The sequence below is a fragment of the Anser cygnoides genome, chromosome 2 (assembly GCF_040182565.1).
Source record: "Anser cygnoides isolate HZ-2024a breed goose chromosome 2, Taihu_goose_T2T_genome, whole genome shotgun sequence".
Lineage (NCBI taxonomy): Eukaryota > Metazoa > Chordata > Aves > Anseriformes > Anatidae > Anser > Anser cygnoides.
The window spans coordinates 73,463,962-73,482,290 of NC_089874.1; the positions used below are offsets into that span (position 1 = coordinate 73,463,962).

At 37.3% G+C, this 18,329-nt stretch overlaps 1 protein-coding gene across 18 annotated transcripts in view; it reads left to right on the top strand.

Moving 5' to 3' along the window:
- The first annotated feature begins 11,896 nt into the window (after positions 1-11,896).
- Positions 11,897-18,329, top strand: part of RPP40 (ribonuclease P/MRP subunit p40) — a 36,594-nt gene continuing 30,161 nt past the window's right edge. For 17 of the 18 annotated variants that reach the window (XR_010829436.1, XR_010829433.1, XR_010829444.1 and 14 more), the window contains exons 1-5: positions 11,897-12,208; positions 13,138-13,282; positions 14,569-14,637; positions 16,099-16,194; positions 17,354-17,479. Coding sequence is in view for 3 of the 18 variants with exons in the window: in XM_048072159.2 (XP_047928116.2) it covers positions 11,912-12,208; positions 13,138-13,282; positions 14,569-14,637; positions 16,099-16,194; positions 17,354-17,479 (733 nt within the window). In the remaining 15 variants the exon portion in view is untranslated. The other variant, XM_066992480.1, reaches the window with a different exon arrangement.

An 18,329-nucleotide genomic window follows, 5' to 3' on the forward strand; every position in this document is an offset into this window, starting at 1 on the left:
AAGCAAGAAGGCCTGTAGCTCACTCAAAATCAATAGTGGCATGAACTCATTTGGACTCTTCTTGGACAACAGAATTGGTCAGCTGGTCAGAGGGGCCTTTACTACATCAGCTGGCGAAGCCTCTGACGATCTTCACAGTTGTGTTGGACTTGGCTTTTTTAAAAGTGAATGTTAACCTGACCTCATCAGCTCGGATACTTCTGTCTTCTGGGAAAACAGAGTTGTGCAATATAGCATGTTTTATAACTCCTAGCAAATGCAGGGCAACCTTTTCAGCATGGCAGCCGCAACTGGGTAAGTAGTATGTCAGTTGTTTCTTTCACTTGTCTTAAAACACGTCAATAGGCTTTAAGTCATAACCTTGATGTATAAACGCTGTGTTAAAAATAGTTTGCTTGAATGCGTAGTTTTCCAAACTGCAGGAAAAGGAGTAAATTCAACCCTGATTCTTTTAGGTTCCCCAGAACTGCCACAATTAGAGTTTGTTCTGAATTGCTAAGGTATGTTAGAAGACAGCAAAACAGGTAGGTACCTGATAGAAGGTCCTGTAAGGGAGGTAATGTTTATTGCAGTTGTTTATACTGATTCTCATGACTTATGAAAGGATTGTTTCAGTTGATGTACATATGCAGCTGAGTATCTGTAGCTGAGTATCTGTACTGTATAGTATCTGCAGCTGGGTATCTGTAACACAGTACATACAGTACTGCTAAAAGACAGAAAACAAAAAAACAGAGTTGAATTTCAGTGAATGAAATAGCTTATGTAGTGGTCTGAACAAAGAGATTTGCATTTCTAAAGAATATAAATAGTTTTTACAGTAGGAAAAAAGCAGGAGAAATATGTGCTGTTTTACTATTAACATGCTGTTCTAGAAAGTAAGCCTGCACCTCAAAACTCATGTGCACGAACAAGAAATCTAGGACTGAGTGATATTGACTAACACTGCAAAAGCAAAGGATTGGCGTTAATAGCTATCATTAATAGTATTCAAATAAAAATCATTGACATAGCCATATATGAATGGAGGCATGCTCAATCCTGCATCACCAGAAGTGAAAAAAAAAGCTTTATATTTCATTGACTATTAATAGAATAGGTCATACATACTCTGAATTCAGTCCTAGTTTCAGCATCTTCAGGAGGAAAGGCAGAAAAGAAGCTCCATCTAGTGGTGTGGTTGATTGTAATTGCTTTTAAATTTCATTTGATTGCGAATACATTCCTATCCAGCAACAAAATGAAAAATTGAAGTAGCATATGAAGGATCATCTCTCTTGCAAACTAAGCCAGCATTTTCTAACATTTTAAAATCAGAAAACACTTTAAAATCAGAAAGTGCTTCTGTTTGAAGCTAAACAGAGTTGATGCCTTTTAATACAATGCACATATGACCCTGTCATGTACTAATCTAGAATGGAAACAGGCCGTCAAACAAAAATACAAGGGTATGTTAGCGCACTTCAAGAGGTAACCTGCTGCAGCCCAGGGGTGGGAGGAAGAGAAGGCAGCAATCATTAGCCAGAAGATGAAGGAGGAGGAGTGTGAATGTGAAAGTCAGGATCACAGATGAACCTGTCACACAAAAGATTCTGGAAGGTTAACAGTTATTTTAAAATATTGTTCCTCTTTCTCATAGTAAAGCAACAAACCTTTCATGGGTTGTTTTTATAAGAAATTAACTTTCTTCAGTGAACAAACTGTGATTTGTTTGGAAAAGATGCTGTATTTCCCATCTTCAAAGAATCTTGAACCGTTCTATATAAAATAGATTTGCAACATTTTGTTCTGAAAACCAAATCAGATGCTTTAATCATTTTTTAATGTAAGAAAATTACTACATTTTAGGAAGCCGCTTTCTTCCTCCCTGCCTCCATTAGACTTTATCACCTTGAGCTGTGAAAGTTATACCTTCTTGAATGTATTGACACACACAGTAGAAGAACCTGAATGCAATGAATGGTTTAGAAAATATAAATATTAGGCTTACCAGTGCCTGCACTGGATATTTGCAAAAAAATGCTGAACAAACGGGAGTGATGGATGTGGTCATAGTAAAATAATTTGACCAAAGTCTAGAAATTATTTTAGCAAGTATTTAATTATAAATGTTTGCGTAGCTACAACACCGGTAATTTCAGTGAAGTCACTGCTTTACAGAATTGGCAGGTATACACCCCCAAGCTAATGTAAAATGTTATAAGCATTATAAAATATAATACTAATTAGCTAAATCACACCAGATCTAACTACAGAAGTTCTATGCCTACTGTCTTGTACAAATCATGTCTGTTACTGCTTATTAAAGCAGTAGCAATTTCAGTGGCAATTTCAAGACCAGTCCCAGTATCCTAGCCAAAGGTTGTGCTAAACTACAGTAGTCATAAACAGAGATATACATAAAACTTGTCCTGCAAACTCCAGTGAGTAAAACACATTTTGTCTACTCTTTTTAGTGCCTGCATTTCAGTGCACTGTTATCTTTTTTTTCTAAAGAGTAAAGCAGAGCTTATTATTAATTACCCACAAAAATCTATGTAAAAAGTATGTTGAGAAAACAGATGTGAGCACCCATATGCTAAAAACTGCCCAAAGTGACATTGCCTCTGTAACCTTAATGTGGTGTTTTTGTGTGTATTGTTTAGGTTACAGTCTTTAATTATGTATTCCTATGCATTTTTCCCTCAGAACTCTCACATTAAGCACACAAGATAGACAGCTACTCAGTGCTGGTGTCGTTGTTTTTCTCTATGTTGCTTAACATGTAGCTGTAGGCGTTACTTATTGAACAGTAATCCAGTCCTGCTCTGGAGATGAGATTGGATTTCCTCATGGGATTCTCCATAGTGCATACTGCAGAGAACATACTTATTCCATGTGAATAAGTAAGTAAATTAAAGTAAGTAAATTAAACCTTGCCAAAAATATTCCACCTTAATAAAATTGTTTTAGGCTCCTTTTTCCCAGTGCAGGCTTGGCGTAGTTCAGGGCAGTTGTCATTTATGAGCCGTCTGTAGATAATAGACAGTTCACATTACCGTACAGTAAATATTTAAGAATAAGCTTAGCTAAATATGTTTCCTTTGCTGGTGTCTGGACAACTAATCTGCTGTAACTCTGCTGTGCCTCCGTTTTCATATCCAACTAAAACAAAAAGATGAATCCCACATGTCTCTCATTGTTTTTCACTCCCAAACTGGTGAGGCATTTAAAGACAGCTACTTCAGTGATTCAATACCTCATATCTAGTGTCTATAATGTGAGTATGATAGATTGTAAATGCAACCTCATAGTGCCAAAATTGAATTGTTTATCTTTTTACTTGGTGAAGTAGAAGGACTCAAGTTACTTTAGTATTAGTATTCAGTATATTTTCAATATTCAGAAAATATTTCAGTAAGCAGCTGCACAGTAAGGAGTTCAGAAACAATTCAACTGAAAGAAGACACTTGGTGTTCAAGTCAGAGATGTTCGTGAATAGGAAGTGTCGCTGTTCACACACTGCTCTGTTTCCCATCCAAACAATGGATACGCATGAGCACAATTGAAGTGAAAAGAAAGGGTTTTTTTACTGTTCTACGTTATCCTCTTCACAACACCAATGGGTCAGTGTCACTCATACCGTGCATAACTTAGCCAAGATTAAGGAAGTAATTCCAAGCTTATGCTACTGTAAAAGTATTCAGAATATAACTGAGAATCTTTTAAGTAAATCATAGCCTTTAGTGTCTTAATTATTAATTGATTTCCATAGCCGTCTCTCTCGCATACCACTATTTCCTAATGATATAAGCAGTCCCACCCAAATCCTTTCAAACTGATTATCTTACTTTCAGATCTAAGGATAACTCAACAAGATCAAGAGTAGCCAGGTTAATCTTAACGAACCAAAATTTGGAGCCCTTAATATCTTGTGGAGTGATTTAGTAATCAGATTGGAGTCACAGGGAGAATCAGCTTAATAACCAAAGAGGGAGACTGAATGAATGAACTGAGTAAAACTTCAAGGGCAATGGATTCATTTTCATTTTGAATATTGAATGGATTCAGTGATTAAGTCAAATTACTTCTAGGCTTTCTTTTTCAAAGGCTTTTTTCAAGAGTATTTTTCCCTCCTTCAGAGTTTTCCTTTTTTACCCATCATCAGAAAGATTCTACTTATTTTCACATAATTTTGTATGCCATTTTCTACGTATCCCTCCAAATGAAGAAAAAAATGGCATTTCTTACTCCTCCTACAAGAAGGATGCATCTGTTTCTCAATACAAGCCCCGTTCTTCTAACTCCAAGAACAGAAGATTTATCTTGGCCAAATGCAGTGTTTTTATTTAACTGTGAAACCTGTCTTCCTTTCAGATTTGAAAACTAATGACTCTATGTAAAACTCCATGTCCTTCCTGACATATGTTCAGTGGGTGTGTTTCCATTATGGTTTATGACCAAATCCACATAGTTGTCATTTCTTGATTCATATTACGAAACAGGAAGACCCATCAAGAATTGTCACTGAACTGCAACAAGATGCAAGCCGTTTTATTTTTCACATATAAGTGCAGTGGGTAAATGCAGCAAGGTGGTGACCCTGCAGTATGTTCTGCAAAGACCAGTAATCCTCCAAGCAACCAGTGAAGTTCAAAAGCTTTTTTGAGACACTGAATCTTCACACTGATGTGATTTTTGCTGCTTCACTGGTTGAATGAATGGTGCAGTTTCTTGCCTGGATTTTTCATCTAAAACTTCCAGACATACAAAGGCTTGCCTGTTCCCTAATACATTTGGCCAGAAGCAGTAGCAGCAGTATCGGCAAGAAGTTCATCCAGATGCAAACTACTAGCAGGCAGAATATAAAGATGAAGGCTCTAAAGAATTTTTCCTCCCATCGTGGCAATTAGCAACCGGTTTGCTGTAAATGGTTTGTGTACCAAATGATGCAGAAGCTCTCAGATCTCAGGTAAAGAGCTGATCTGTAGCGGCAAAGTTTTTATCCAATGTTGTTCTCAAAAACTTTACCCCTGAAAAACTAATGGAGGGAATTGCACAGTTGCCCCAGGAAGTAGGAAATATAGGAAATGTAATTGCTTTAAGTTCACCAGAAATTGAATTCAAACCAAAATTCACATAGACAAGACAATTGGTCTTTCAAAGTGGCATTTTTAATATTTTATTCAAAATATATATGTATATATATATATATGAACAGAAAGGCCTTAAAGTCATTCTGGAAAAAAAAAAAAAGAAGGAAAAAAACAGAAAAAGTAAATGAGAGTCTGAACATCCCAGAGAAGAGCAAGAGAAAAAGGAGAGACAGTTTCCCTTCATCAGTAGTTCCTAAAAAAACATAAAACTTGCTTCCATTCCATATGCTTCCATTCCATATGATCCACTTTAATAGTAGCTGCTGTCAAGCACAACTGGAGGGTGGGGATAGGAATAGTTTTAGTGATATAAATACCTTGCGGATATTTACATGAAAGCAGCAAGGCTTTATATGCTTCCTCACCCCTCTCTTCATACCCTCCATGAAGCTTATTTCTCACAATGGAGCTTCCAGGTGACTGGGGAGAAAGGTTTCAAAGAGTATTGATATAATTAAATAAATACTTTATATAATAATAAATAAATAAAAATAATAAATTAATAAATAAAAATAATGTTTTATTATTAATTACTAATTATTATTTATTTTTAATAATGATTTTTATTATAAAATAATAATTTTTAAAATATTTTAATATTTAATATATTTTTAATATTTATATTACATTTAATTGTAATATAAAATTTATAATATAAAAATTTATAATCTAAAATATAAATTTATTTATATTATTAAATTATAATATTTAATTATAATATTTAATATTAATAATAATTTTAAACTAAAATAGTGATTTTGATAATTATTATTAATTATTATTAATTACTAATAAATAAATAAAAACAATAATTATTGATATAATTAAATTAATTAATATAAAACTATTAATATAATATGGACAATTAACAGGTGTTTATGGGATTCTTTGAACATTAATGTCAAGAATTTTGCAAAGAGTTTACATATAAAACTTACAAAGCTGAACTTGAAAGCCTGAATCCACACTTAAGTCTCAGTGTGAGATTTAAAAAATATTTTCCAAATGACATAGGAATGCACATGTTGTCTACAGTGCAGCTTGTGAAAATACCATGCTTTGGCACCTAAATCCATTACAGGAGCAGTCCACAAAATATTCTGAGCAATAAAAATATATCTGAAGCAGAACGATAAGGACAGCCTGCTAATACAGAATAATATTTGTTAAAGATTTAATGTGAAAATTATCTGAAACATTATGTCATGTCTTTGAAAGAAATGTATAATATGGCAGGCTATTGAAGTTCATGTCTATAACTGTAACTATAACAAAATACACATTTCAGAACAACTCGGTATGTAACATCCTTAATCCGAATAATGTGAATTAACTGAAATGAGAAAAAGATGATTTACTCTAAAGTAAGTGTGTTGAAATGGGTTTATGTGAAAAAAAAAATCATTCTTAACTAGTTTATCCAGAATAACTATTTTAGTCTATTTCTAGATTCTAATTTGAATCTTGCTCAGATAAATGAAATGTACTATTTACAATTTAAGCTTCACTTCTGAGAATTCTGCTTTGGTCCCTGAATCTTGAGACCCTCCTGAAAGTATGGCTACTAGCTGGGAACGTGTAGCTTATTTTAATCTTAGGTTATTTTAAATTACTACACAGTTTCGGTTGCTTGACTTCGTAGCTAACACTAAAGAAAGAAATCAGGCCTCCAGGCAGGCATTTCGGCAAGTGCTTTTTTAATACCTGTGTACAGGCCGGATTGCTCAGGAAAGCTTGCCTTCCAGCCCTGGAGAAAAAGGCTTCCAGCTGGCTGAGAAGACAGTCTCCTCCTCTCCCCGTGGCTTTCTTCCTCTGCTGGCACCTTTTTCATCTGCTCTTTGCTTGAAATAGGCAACCACATGATTTCGATGTTGCAGTGAAAAAGGGTGATTGAAGTTACTGTGCAAAATTTTCAGGGCCAAGCTTCGCTGCCCATCCTCAGTCAAAGCACTGACGGACAGCTACACACATCGCAGCAGCGTGAAGGGCAGCACCGGGCCTTTTGTGATTTGAGGATGTAAGAGAAACGGGGGAAAATCCCACTGGTCTTGCAACCAGAATATTTATTAACAACATGCATCAACATACAAAGGAATACACAGTAATAGGTCCCTAAAATAATGACTTATTGCTGGGAATGGCAAATCGTCTTCTTGGAGGAGACCAGAAGCTTCATTAACTGCAACACAAAGGAATTATCCTGCATTGATCTTAAAAGAAAATATACCCTACAATATTAAATTTCAACACAGCCTTTTTTTTTTTTTTAAAAAAAAAGGTGCATACAGGAAAAAATGCTTGGTTTTATTTTCTTTGTGTTTTGGAGTCTCTGTCTTCTTGAAGGTGCATGAAAGTAACAGTGAGGTCTGCTGGAACCCCAGAAGCAGTACTAATATTACTAAAACTACGATGCTCTAAGAATATTATAAAGGCAATTTTTGCAGGGACAGGTCTAATCCTTTAACAGACTACTGGATATAATAGGAAAAATTAACTCCTGTGAGTTAAGTGCCATGAGTTGAATGTGATCCTGTTAATTGACAGTCTGAGAAAAAAAGGTGTCTGGTACCTATAGAGCTGGGGAAGGAGAACTTAGCAATGGAAAAGGCAGCAGTGTCTCCTTGTCTCATTACGGGACAAGGAAAGGAACATGTATTTATTGCCAGTGGAAGGTTGAGTGTTTAGCTGGATGTGGAAGCATTTCCAGGACATTTCCCCCAAAATAAAGGAGCAACCAGGGGAATGGCAGTAACCAGTTCACTGCTCTCTGCTAGAAGTGTGAATAGAGAAACACAGTCCTGACTCTTCCTTGAACACCATGGTGTAGCCATGGCATCTTGTAAAGGTGCCTCGTAATAGTCATAATGTGACAACAGTGGGTCAGTTTAAAGGATGACAGGAAGTGCAAGAAAATACCCCATCACCGTGCATAGCCAAGCCAAGATCTGGTCCTTAAAAGGCAAGCAGAGGTGAAGACTGCTTGAAGATCAAAACCACTCCTGCTCCACTCTAGTATGACAAGGATGAACTAGTTTCCCAGATTACAGAGTATTTTTAACAATAAAAGAAACAGATTTTTTATTTTTTAACCAAAACCAGCAGCTTGGTCCAGAGGTATCTGTCATTCACTATTCTTCCTGGCCTGAAAAGCAGCTTTGGGGAGCAGTTTGGCAGAAGCTTTGTTTGTAATCTAGAAAAACAAGTCTGAGTGGGATTATATCTATAATCTATCACTGCATTTGGACCAAAGTGTGTAAAAACAGGATATAAAGCTAACTATCAATATCTTCACCATGTTTCCACTTTCCTCAATAAAAAAAAAAAAATATATATATATATAGTTGACACTTATCAAGTGAAATGTTGTTTTCGGTTGTTCACACTTTACTATAATTTCAGATAAACGAGGCACCATAGGTATCTGTTTGCTTCTGTTTTGCAAAGTACTAATTGCAATAGCCAAGGTTAAAAGGTTTAGACAGCTTCCTTCCTTCTCTTTTTCGGTCAACAATATTTAGGAAAGAAAAATTGCTGACTCAAAATGAATTAGTTTCATCTTAAAGACACAAACCAAATTCAAAATACAAATGTGACAAATACTTGTTAAGATTTTATTTTATGAAAGTCTGGGTATTTTAATCATGTTAATCACAGAAAATCCACCAGAAAGAATGGGTTAAGATTGCTATTCAACAGTGAAAAAATACATGAAAGAAGTACCTGGACTTTGCAAATAGAGATACTGTACACAGTGTGAAGATCAGGCTTTTCTTTCCAAACTCAACATTTTATACAAAAATTGAATTGATTTTTCACCGGTTCCAGGAAATATCTTAGAAATCCTTCCCTACTCTAGGCTATTACCACAGGTTGCCTTGAGGTGTTTCTTTCCTCTAGACTACAGCCTGTAACTCTCTTCAACATGCAGAAACTAAGTTGCAGTAAAACTGCATCACCCTGTCACTGGTTTGAAATCCCTGGGAAAATTGTGATGGTTTTACAGGGAATGAGTAATTTAAATTATGTCTTTTTTTTTTTAACAGTATACACAAACTATACACTTAATTACTCACAAAACTGTAATAATCACTATAAAAATGTCAGCATTTACCAACAGTTACATTGTGTATACAGAGCCCATTACTTAAAGATAGGAAAATTCTGTATGTTATAGCACAGACTACTGGACTGCTAAATGGTTTTTTTTTTGTTTGTTTGTTTTTTTAACATAGCTCAGTGTCTTCAGGGGGTTCTATAAAACTATAAAACTATAGTAGGACAGCCAACATTAAAAAGTAAGGGTGGGTTAAAATTAATTGCTTGATACATGAACCGAACTAGTTGAACAGCGATGTAAATCCTTCAGTGCTCCACTGAACTGCAGTGAAGTACATGCCTGCCAAAATTCCCCAAATGCTGACTTAACTGTTGAATATGCAGCCATGAATCTTGACTCTCTTGCCCTTTCCCCAACATATTTTTTCACATTTCTTTCCCTATCCACTTGTATCCCTAGCAGAAAGTATTAATTGCAGTAGCCTAGAGAAGCTCAGAAAGAAAGAAAAGAGAAAGAAAGAAAAGAGAAAGAAAGAAAGAGAGAGGAAAAAAAGGAAGAAAGAAAAAGGAAGAAAGAAAAAGAAAGAGAAAGAAAAGAAGGAAAGAAGGAAAGAAGGAAAGAAAAAGAAAGAAAAAAACAAAGAAAGAAAGAGAGAAAGAAAGGAAAAAGAAAAAGAAAGAAAAAAAGAAAAAAAGAAAGGAAAGGAAGGAAGGAAGGAAGGAAAAAAACAAAGAACAAAGAAAAGGAAGAAAAAGAAAAGAAAGAAAGAAACTTCCAAAACAAACCCAGCTCCACAGGCTGCCTTGAATATAGCTGTATTTCCTCTGGCTGGCTGGGCTTATTGATCAGAGACTTGAACTTTTCACCCCTTTAGCAGAACAGGCTTTCTGACAATCAGAGTGTAATGCTTGTTTGCTCACAGAGGCTTCTGCCTGCGGGTATGGTAATAATTGACATCCATCAAGTAGTGCTTTTCCCATTAATTTTTGCACGCTTTAAATTAGAAGACTACTGGGATTACACAGCCATTCTTGGTTCCTAATAAACCAATTTATACACACGATGTAAGTGTAGAATTCAGAACTCCTCAACCAATGCTAATCAGACAGTGACCTGATGTATACCTGAGTCTCAAAAGCCAGAGGACACAAGTCAATGAGTTCAGAGGAGCAATGTCTTGAGGTTACTTTCGTGTGCAAGCACCTGGAAAGCACGTACCCGCAAACAAGTGGGTCTGAGTCTCACAAGCCAAAAGCACTGAACTGGTAACTTCAGGAGCATCACTCCTGCCATCAGCCAAGTGCAGTTCTGTAACACGGACCTTGCAAAAACCAGCCTTCTCACAGCAGAGTTACTAATCAGCTATATCACAGAGACTTAACCAGAAACAGAACACCAGGAAAGTGCAGTTTCCACCAGAAACAGAGCCTGGACACAAAGAATAAGAGTGCTTGAGTTACTGTATCAAACCACCAAGATGTGTAGCTGGTGAACTAGTAAAATTATAGGAGTTTGATGGTTCATGTCTGTGCAACTAGGTGGCTGTTGAACAAATGACCTTACCATAATCTATACCTTAACAACTGAAACAAACTTGTCCTCTAGGCATCCAGCCACCTACATGAGCGCAGTACTCAAAGTCATGTTTCCTTGAGCACTAATGTCAGACATCAAATCTAGAAATAGCAGGTCAAGATCTTCCTGGGGTAAGCCTGTGATCTCTGAATATTAATTTTAGAAAGTAGTTGCCAAAGTAGTATAAAATCTAAGCATCAGCATTGTTGACTTGATGGACATCTACTGATCAGATCTTAGTGTTGTTAAGCAGAATTAAATGAAGCCTTGTATAGCATATAGAATCAGCAAAACAAATACCAAGAAAATGGGTAAGTACACCATGGGGCATACCAAGCAGCTCGTGCAGTACAACTGCTGCTTTGCCAGCATCATCCCCACCTTCATCAAGAAAAAGGGTCCCAACGGCAACTCCTAAGGAGAACCTTAATTAACCATGCCAGAACTGGGGCAATCCTGTTGCCTTTGGAATCTCAGACCCCTGAGTTCAGGTCATGCTGCTTGGAAGGGGGTTGAGTGGCCTTGTTTGAGGTCCAAAGCCTCAAAACTTTGAATGATTTGGACTGAAAACTCAGGGTTCAAGCCTCCATTTTGAGAGCCCAAAGTCCAATTTCAGGAGCTGAAACCCACCTTTTTCAGTGCAAAGCCTCATTTTGAGGTCAGAAAACATATTTTACCAACACTGGAAGTATTGAAAAGACACAAAGATGTGCTTAGGTACATGGCTTAGTGGTAGACTTGGCAGTGCTAGGTTAATGGTTGGACATGGTGATCCGAGAGGTCTTTTCTAACCTAAACAATTCTGTTTAGTTGAGCCAGGGGAGGTTCAGGTTGGAAACGAGGAGACATTTCTTCTCAGGAAGAGCAGTCAAGCATTGTACCGGGTTGCACAGGGAGGGGATGGTGTCACCGTCCCTGGGGGTGTTCAAGGAAAGGTTGGACGTGGTGCTTAGGGACATGGTTTAGTGGGTGACATTGGTGGTAGGGGAATGGTTGGACCAGATGATCTTGGAGGGCCTTCCCAACCCTAATGACTCCACAGCTCTCTGACTACGATGCTATTTAGGGAGCAGGCTGTGCGTAATGGCGCCCGCCCGCCCTGAGGGCCACGCTTCACGCCACGCTTCACGCCCCGCTACAGCGCATGTGCACAGCGCCCGCTGCCCTCCTCGCCCCGGCGGGCGGCGGCCCGGCTCTGCACGGAAGTGACCTCATCGCTCCGCTTCCCCCCGCCGCCTGGCGACGGGTGACGCGAGCGGCGGGCCGCTCCCCCATTGGCGGGCCGGGCGGCGGCGCACGCGGCGGCCGGCGGAGGATGTCGGCGCCGCTGCGGCGCGTGCAGCAGGCGCCGCGGCACCTGCTAGTGTGCGAGAAGGGGCACGCGCGACACCCGCGCTCGCGCCACGCAGCGCACGTGCGGGACCACGCCTACAACTGCCGCGTGAGTCCCGGGGGGGTCGCGAGACAATGGGCGCTTCCCGCCGCGCGCGTGGCCGTTGGCGGCCGTTGGGCCGGCGGCCGTCACGGGGCGGGGCGAGGCGGTCGCCGGGGGGGGAGGGTGGCGGCCGTGTTGTGCCCCTGTGGGGAAAAGAAAAAGGGGTTGGTATCGGTTTGGTGCCAGTCCCTGTAAAGAGCTCGCCTGCCCTGGGCACGTGGATTTAGGAGTTCTCTTGGTCTGTGAAACACGTACGAGAAAGGTTTTAAAATAAACGCAAATCAGTGGTACAAGAGTGAACATTAAGTTCAGTAAGAAACTCTGGCTGCCCCAGTCCCTTTTGGAAATTAATTTCCTACTCCCAATGATAAGCCTGCCCTAATGTATGCCTTACGGCATCCATGCCCATCATAAGCCTGTCTTCCGAGTTTTGTTCTTGTGGTCTGCTCACTCTGCTCACCTCCAAAATATTCTACAACAGAGAATGTGTATTCCAAAAACTAGTTTGTTATACTTCAAGCTTTGCTTTTCCGTCGAGACTGCACGAATGCTTAGCCTATGTTTCTACATATAACTGTTTCCTGTAGTGAAGGCTGAAGGAAATGTTCCAGTGCAACTTCAAGCCAAATTTGTAATGACTTGAAACAAGGTCTTTGGTTAAAGCACACCGTGTGAAGTCATGCTTTTGCATAACACGTCAAATGCTATTGTGCAGCATGTAAGGTGCAAAAAAAACAAAAAATGTATCTGCTGTACATGGAGACTTTGTGCAAATTCATACATTTTAAAGACAGTAACCTGAAATTATTTTTTCATCTCATTTTGGTGTGACGTACTGATCTCTCTGAAAAGGAAAGATTTTCTTTTGTATTTATTGGTTTTCCTCTGAAGCATAGTTTAGGATGTGATTTACATTACAATTATGTTCCTAACAGGTATCTATTTTGATCCCTGAATGTGGTGTACTACCTGAAGTGCTGAAAAGTACTATTGCAGACATTGGAGAGTACTATCTGGTGAAGAATTTATCGGTTCATGAATTGGTTGCTCCTGAATTCATCGATTCTTTTGTGAAGAAAGGTAAGGAGGTGATTGGAACATAACAGATACAGTAATGTTGTTTATTTTTTTTTCATAAAACACTAAAATTTATTTACTGCTATTTATTCTGGTATGTGTTTTAAATGAAGGGGAAAAAAAGTAGTAAGAAAATTCTCTGTGCATTTCTTTATCTGTTTTTTTCTGCTTTGTGGTGTCTATATTTGTTTACAGCTGATGGGTCCCAAACAGTTATGATTGCTTCCTCTTTGTTTTTCCTTATTCCATCTTAATTCTGCAAGCCAGCTATCAAGAGAGCTTCTACGTATAATCTCACCTCTCATCTTCTGCGCTTTGTTTTAATGTAAATTCCTGCAGAAATCGGCTCCCTTCTCTTCTTCTGGTTCCTTTATATTTCACCACAGAGCAGTGTTCCACTGCTGGCAAAGCCTGTGCCTGTTTTCCAAGATGAAAACAAGGCTTGCTGCTTTTCATTTTTCTTTTGGCTGATGAACTTGTGGTGGTTCATCTTTACGTAGTAAGAGCAAAGAGGATGCAAAGAAAGATCAAAAAGATGCAGCCTGTGCCCAGCCAGCTTGTTTTTACGTTCTCAGTGTGGGCTGTTTTCATCTAGTGGGGCCCGTTTGTCTGGCTCCTGATAAATATTGTACTCTTGAGATGATTGCCAGGGAGGAAAAAAGCTTTAAAGAATAAAGAAAGGGGAGAAGATAACATGTCAGAGAAAGAGGAAAGCAAGAAATATATTACTTGCTAAACGTGGGGCTTTTTTTCTTAGTCTCATTTACTTTAGTCTCGTTAATGTTTTTTCTGCCACTAGTTTTATGGAAGCGGTATGACATTTGTATATTGACTTTACAGGATCTGACTCTGTATTTTTAGAAGCGCTTTTAAAACAGATACTTAATCTGGAATATGTAAAGCAAATTTCGTGGCAGTATCTGACACAAAATATGTTGAATAATGTGAGCATCTTCCACCTTTTTTAAAATGAGTTAATAACTTCAATATTTCATAATAAAGGTTTCTTTGGTTGCACATGCAGATGAAGTGTGTCCATATTGGGGCATATTGCTGACGTTATCTCTATTACAGGTTCTTTAAAACAACGCCAGTCTAAAGTTTATAAAAAAAAAAATAATAACAAAAAAATGATTTTGCTTGAGATGGTGGAGGAAAGGTACCTGATAAAAAGCGAGAGTTGAGAATGACTCCAAATGTATTTGGCATGCTTAATTATCTCGATGTCCTTCCTGTTATCTTTCGTCAGAAACTGTATAATCTCATGGTTTTCTGCTTTACTATTAAAGGTTCATGCTACGCACTTACCTATAATACAAAAATTGATCAAGATAATACTGCAGCTGTGATACCAACTGGTATGTTTTGTTTTCTTTTTAATAAGATACACATTTTGATTATGGTCTTCAGTGTTGGTTTTGTTTTGTTTCCATTTGGAATTATGTAAACTAGAAAATATGCCTACCATATTAGTCTACTTTATTAGAGGCATGCTTGAATTGATAGAATATTTAATTTTAACTTTTTTGATTCATGCTGTTAACTTTCCTTTAGGTAAAATAATTTTTAAAAAATCAGCATAACTTATTTATAGCATTAGATTGTCAGTGCTTCATCTGACTTAGCAGTTGCTACAGAGGATTCTTTTTGTGAATACACTGCTTTACAAATTCTTGTTTCCTACTAGTCTTAAAGACGAAGTTTGTACCAAAAAAGAAATAAAGTTATTAGCACTGCTTAGGAACACTGTTTAAAACATTTTGTTTATTAAATGAGAAATGTTTAATGTGTTAAAAATCTCTGTTCCATTTCCATCACAGTTTTATGACAAAACATTTCTTAACTGGGGCTTTACATACAAAGAAAATAATGTAACTGTTGTGGGATTGAGATGTGTCTTCACATTTCAGTTTAATGGTATATCAAACACAGTTGAAAAACAAATTGGATTGTCTGCTCTCTAGCCTAAGATGATAGAATAGGTGCCTATCAGAGCAGAAGTAAATTCAGATTCTTCAGAGGAGGAATTGTTTGATGTATGTTATTAACGCAGTCCTAGCAAAGTAGATACTTGATAGAGATTGAGTTTGTACAGTACATGGTATAGTTATTATAAGCGATGCACAATTAATGCGGAGATAGCATTACAGTTTCTGGTGATATTGCCATCTGAAATATTCAACAACAACCGTACTTGTTTATATTCTATATTATGCTGTTACATGCATTAGAGTCAAAATACTGTGGTAGTGATATCTGTTGTGTGAAATTCTGTATCAGCTGGCAGCTGCCAGATATGGCTTATGAACCAGGAAGTTCCAGAGAGTTCCAGAGCTTATGTGCTCATCGCTAATAAGCATATGTTACTCCGTGTGCATAGTTCCACAGGAGCAGGAGGTACAGCTTTTCTGTGTTCAACTGAGCAGTGCACGCACGAATCTTTACAAAATTACATCCTAGTGTAGTGTTCAACCAATGACACAGCAAATGTTAGGGGACAAGTAGAGTAAAGACTGAGGAAAACATTTAGGTAGTACAGTTTAAAAAAAAAAAAAGCTATGCCTATCTCAGGAATAATGTTGCACTTTTCTCATTCTAATTCGTAAGACCTGTATGATAACAAGGAACAATTGAATTTAAATGTCTTTTTAAGGGTTAATCTGGTGATCAATTTAACTGAAACGTAGGAGTCTGGAGTACATTGGTAATACCTAGTGATCCAAAGTTAACATTGTATAAAGTACATGGTGCTCAGAAGACTTTCAAGGGAACTAAATAGAAGATAATTTATATGAAAATTGTGAGTTTTTTTGTTATAGGAAAACTAATTTTGTCAGTGGATAAAGATACTTATGAGGAACTTGGACTGCAAGGTCGCCCTTCTCGGTATTCTGGCAAAAAAGCAATGAGATATAGTAAGTATAATTTATTATTGACACTGCTTATTTCAGATTGGTCTGTGAAGCACCTTGTTAGGATGTTAAACCAGTAGTCCAAAACTTACCTTTCCTTATAGTTGTTTGTTGTCTAGGTGGTATTTTTCCAGATGTAGATGAAAGGGTTGCATGAAGAGAAAAAATAGAGTTTTTCAAAATAACAAAGCAGCTGTAAGGAAACAAATGTGTGATATTGTGGGTATTCTATAAAACTTAATTTCTGCGGTTTTGATGAAATGTTTATATTGGGGTGATGTAGGACTCAAGAATTGTATACTTTGTGGAGTATCTATGCATTCTGATTTAAAACAGAAAATACTAACCTAATTACGGTAGGTCTGACAACTTGCACACTCCACACACACACACACAAAAAATCATTGAAGAGACTCATGCAAGACTTACTTGCTTGAAAGGGAGAATTATACTGTCTGACACAAAATGGTAATCTTTATGGTGCTCAAAGTTTTAATTTTACAACAGATGCAGAGGAAACACATTTAGTATGATTTTTAAATAATAATTTAAATATCTACTGTGCTATGTCAAACATATTCAAATCTGTGCTAGTGAATAGCTGATAAATGAACTTTTGAAGAGGAAACTTCAGTATCTACAAAAAGAATTTTGGAAAATTGAGCATCATTTTACCATTCAATTTGTCGGGTAAAATGTCTGATAAAATTTCTGTATGAAAAATGAAGCTTTAGTCTGGGACCAGTTTATCTAGAAAAAACATTTGTAATTGTGTCGTTGCCGTACACATGGCTTTTAATGCTAGAAATTTCAGGTGTGGTTTTTTTTTTGTTTGTTTGTTTGTTTTTTAGTGTTCATAGCTTGCCTAGTTACCAAGATATTTTTAAAGACACTGTTTTGGGACTTTGTCACTGCCATTACAAATGAATCTGTCACTGCAGTTACTAGAAAGCAGTTCCAGATTATATCAAAACAAGGGTGGCAGGAGGAGAATACTTATTTATATAATGGGGAGTCATATTTTCATAGTCAAATACTTTATAAAGATGCTGTACCGTGTGAAAAGATAGTTTAATGCTCTTTGTGTTTATTTAATTGTTAACTCATTTTTATCATTAAAGTCAGTCAAATGAGTAAAAATGTCTTTTGTACGTTTTTGCAGTTATAACTATTGACTTGACCGATTCCAACTTTCACCCTGATGGCAAGAAACATAAGAGGGTGCTTTGGGCCTTGAAAGAAAAGAAACCTTTAGAATTTGACTTCCTAATGGCTTGGTATAATACAGGTAATAAGAATTAAATGTAAAAGTAAAATGTAATTGCCATGAAGTCCAAATGTTTGTGGTTTATTGTTCTTTTCTAGTATTGTCCAAATGCATTTTTAGTGGAGTGCGAAGTTAGATTAAATTATGTTTGGGTGTGATTTTGTTACTATTTGGTTTGGTTGTGTGTGTGCAACTTCTTACATAGCAGATCAGTTCAGGAACCCAGCAGTGATTCATAGGAGTCACACATTAGTTACTTCATTTCTTTGTCTCCCTGTTGCCCAGGATTTCTGGCCTGATTTTGCCTCTTTGATAGTTTTGCTTCTGCTTTATAAAACTGTGACCTATGTAACCATTATTAGTATGCATAGGTTACATACTTGGTGTAGTACTTGAGGTGGGGAACTTTTGAGTTTCAGCAGTGGTTATGGAACGTGTTCAAAAGTCTCCATTTCCATCACATGCTACATACACTGATACACACACAGTCTGCTATTTCATCATTTTATTCTCAAACGCTTTGTTGAGTCTTGGAGCAGAGAGAGTTTGTTATAAGAAATTGTACTGTCTCAAATCATCATACTTCCAGTGTCCATTTATCTACTGGTTTCTGATTACATTAATTTTACTTCAAGGATTTAAGTCTTGCACTTCCTCTGAGGGTCATTTTCCAAAGTCCCCTGTTTGCTTGTGTTACCTCAGAACAGGCCGTGTCTAAGGATATGTAGCATTTCTCTAGCATTAACAAAAAACGCAGGGGCTCATACTACAAAAAAAAAAAAGCTTTACTTATCAGAGCTGTGTAGCTTTTAGTGTGTTTCTGCTCAGAGTTACTAGGTCGGAGGTTGGACTCGATGATCTTGAGGTCTCT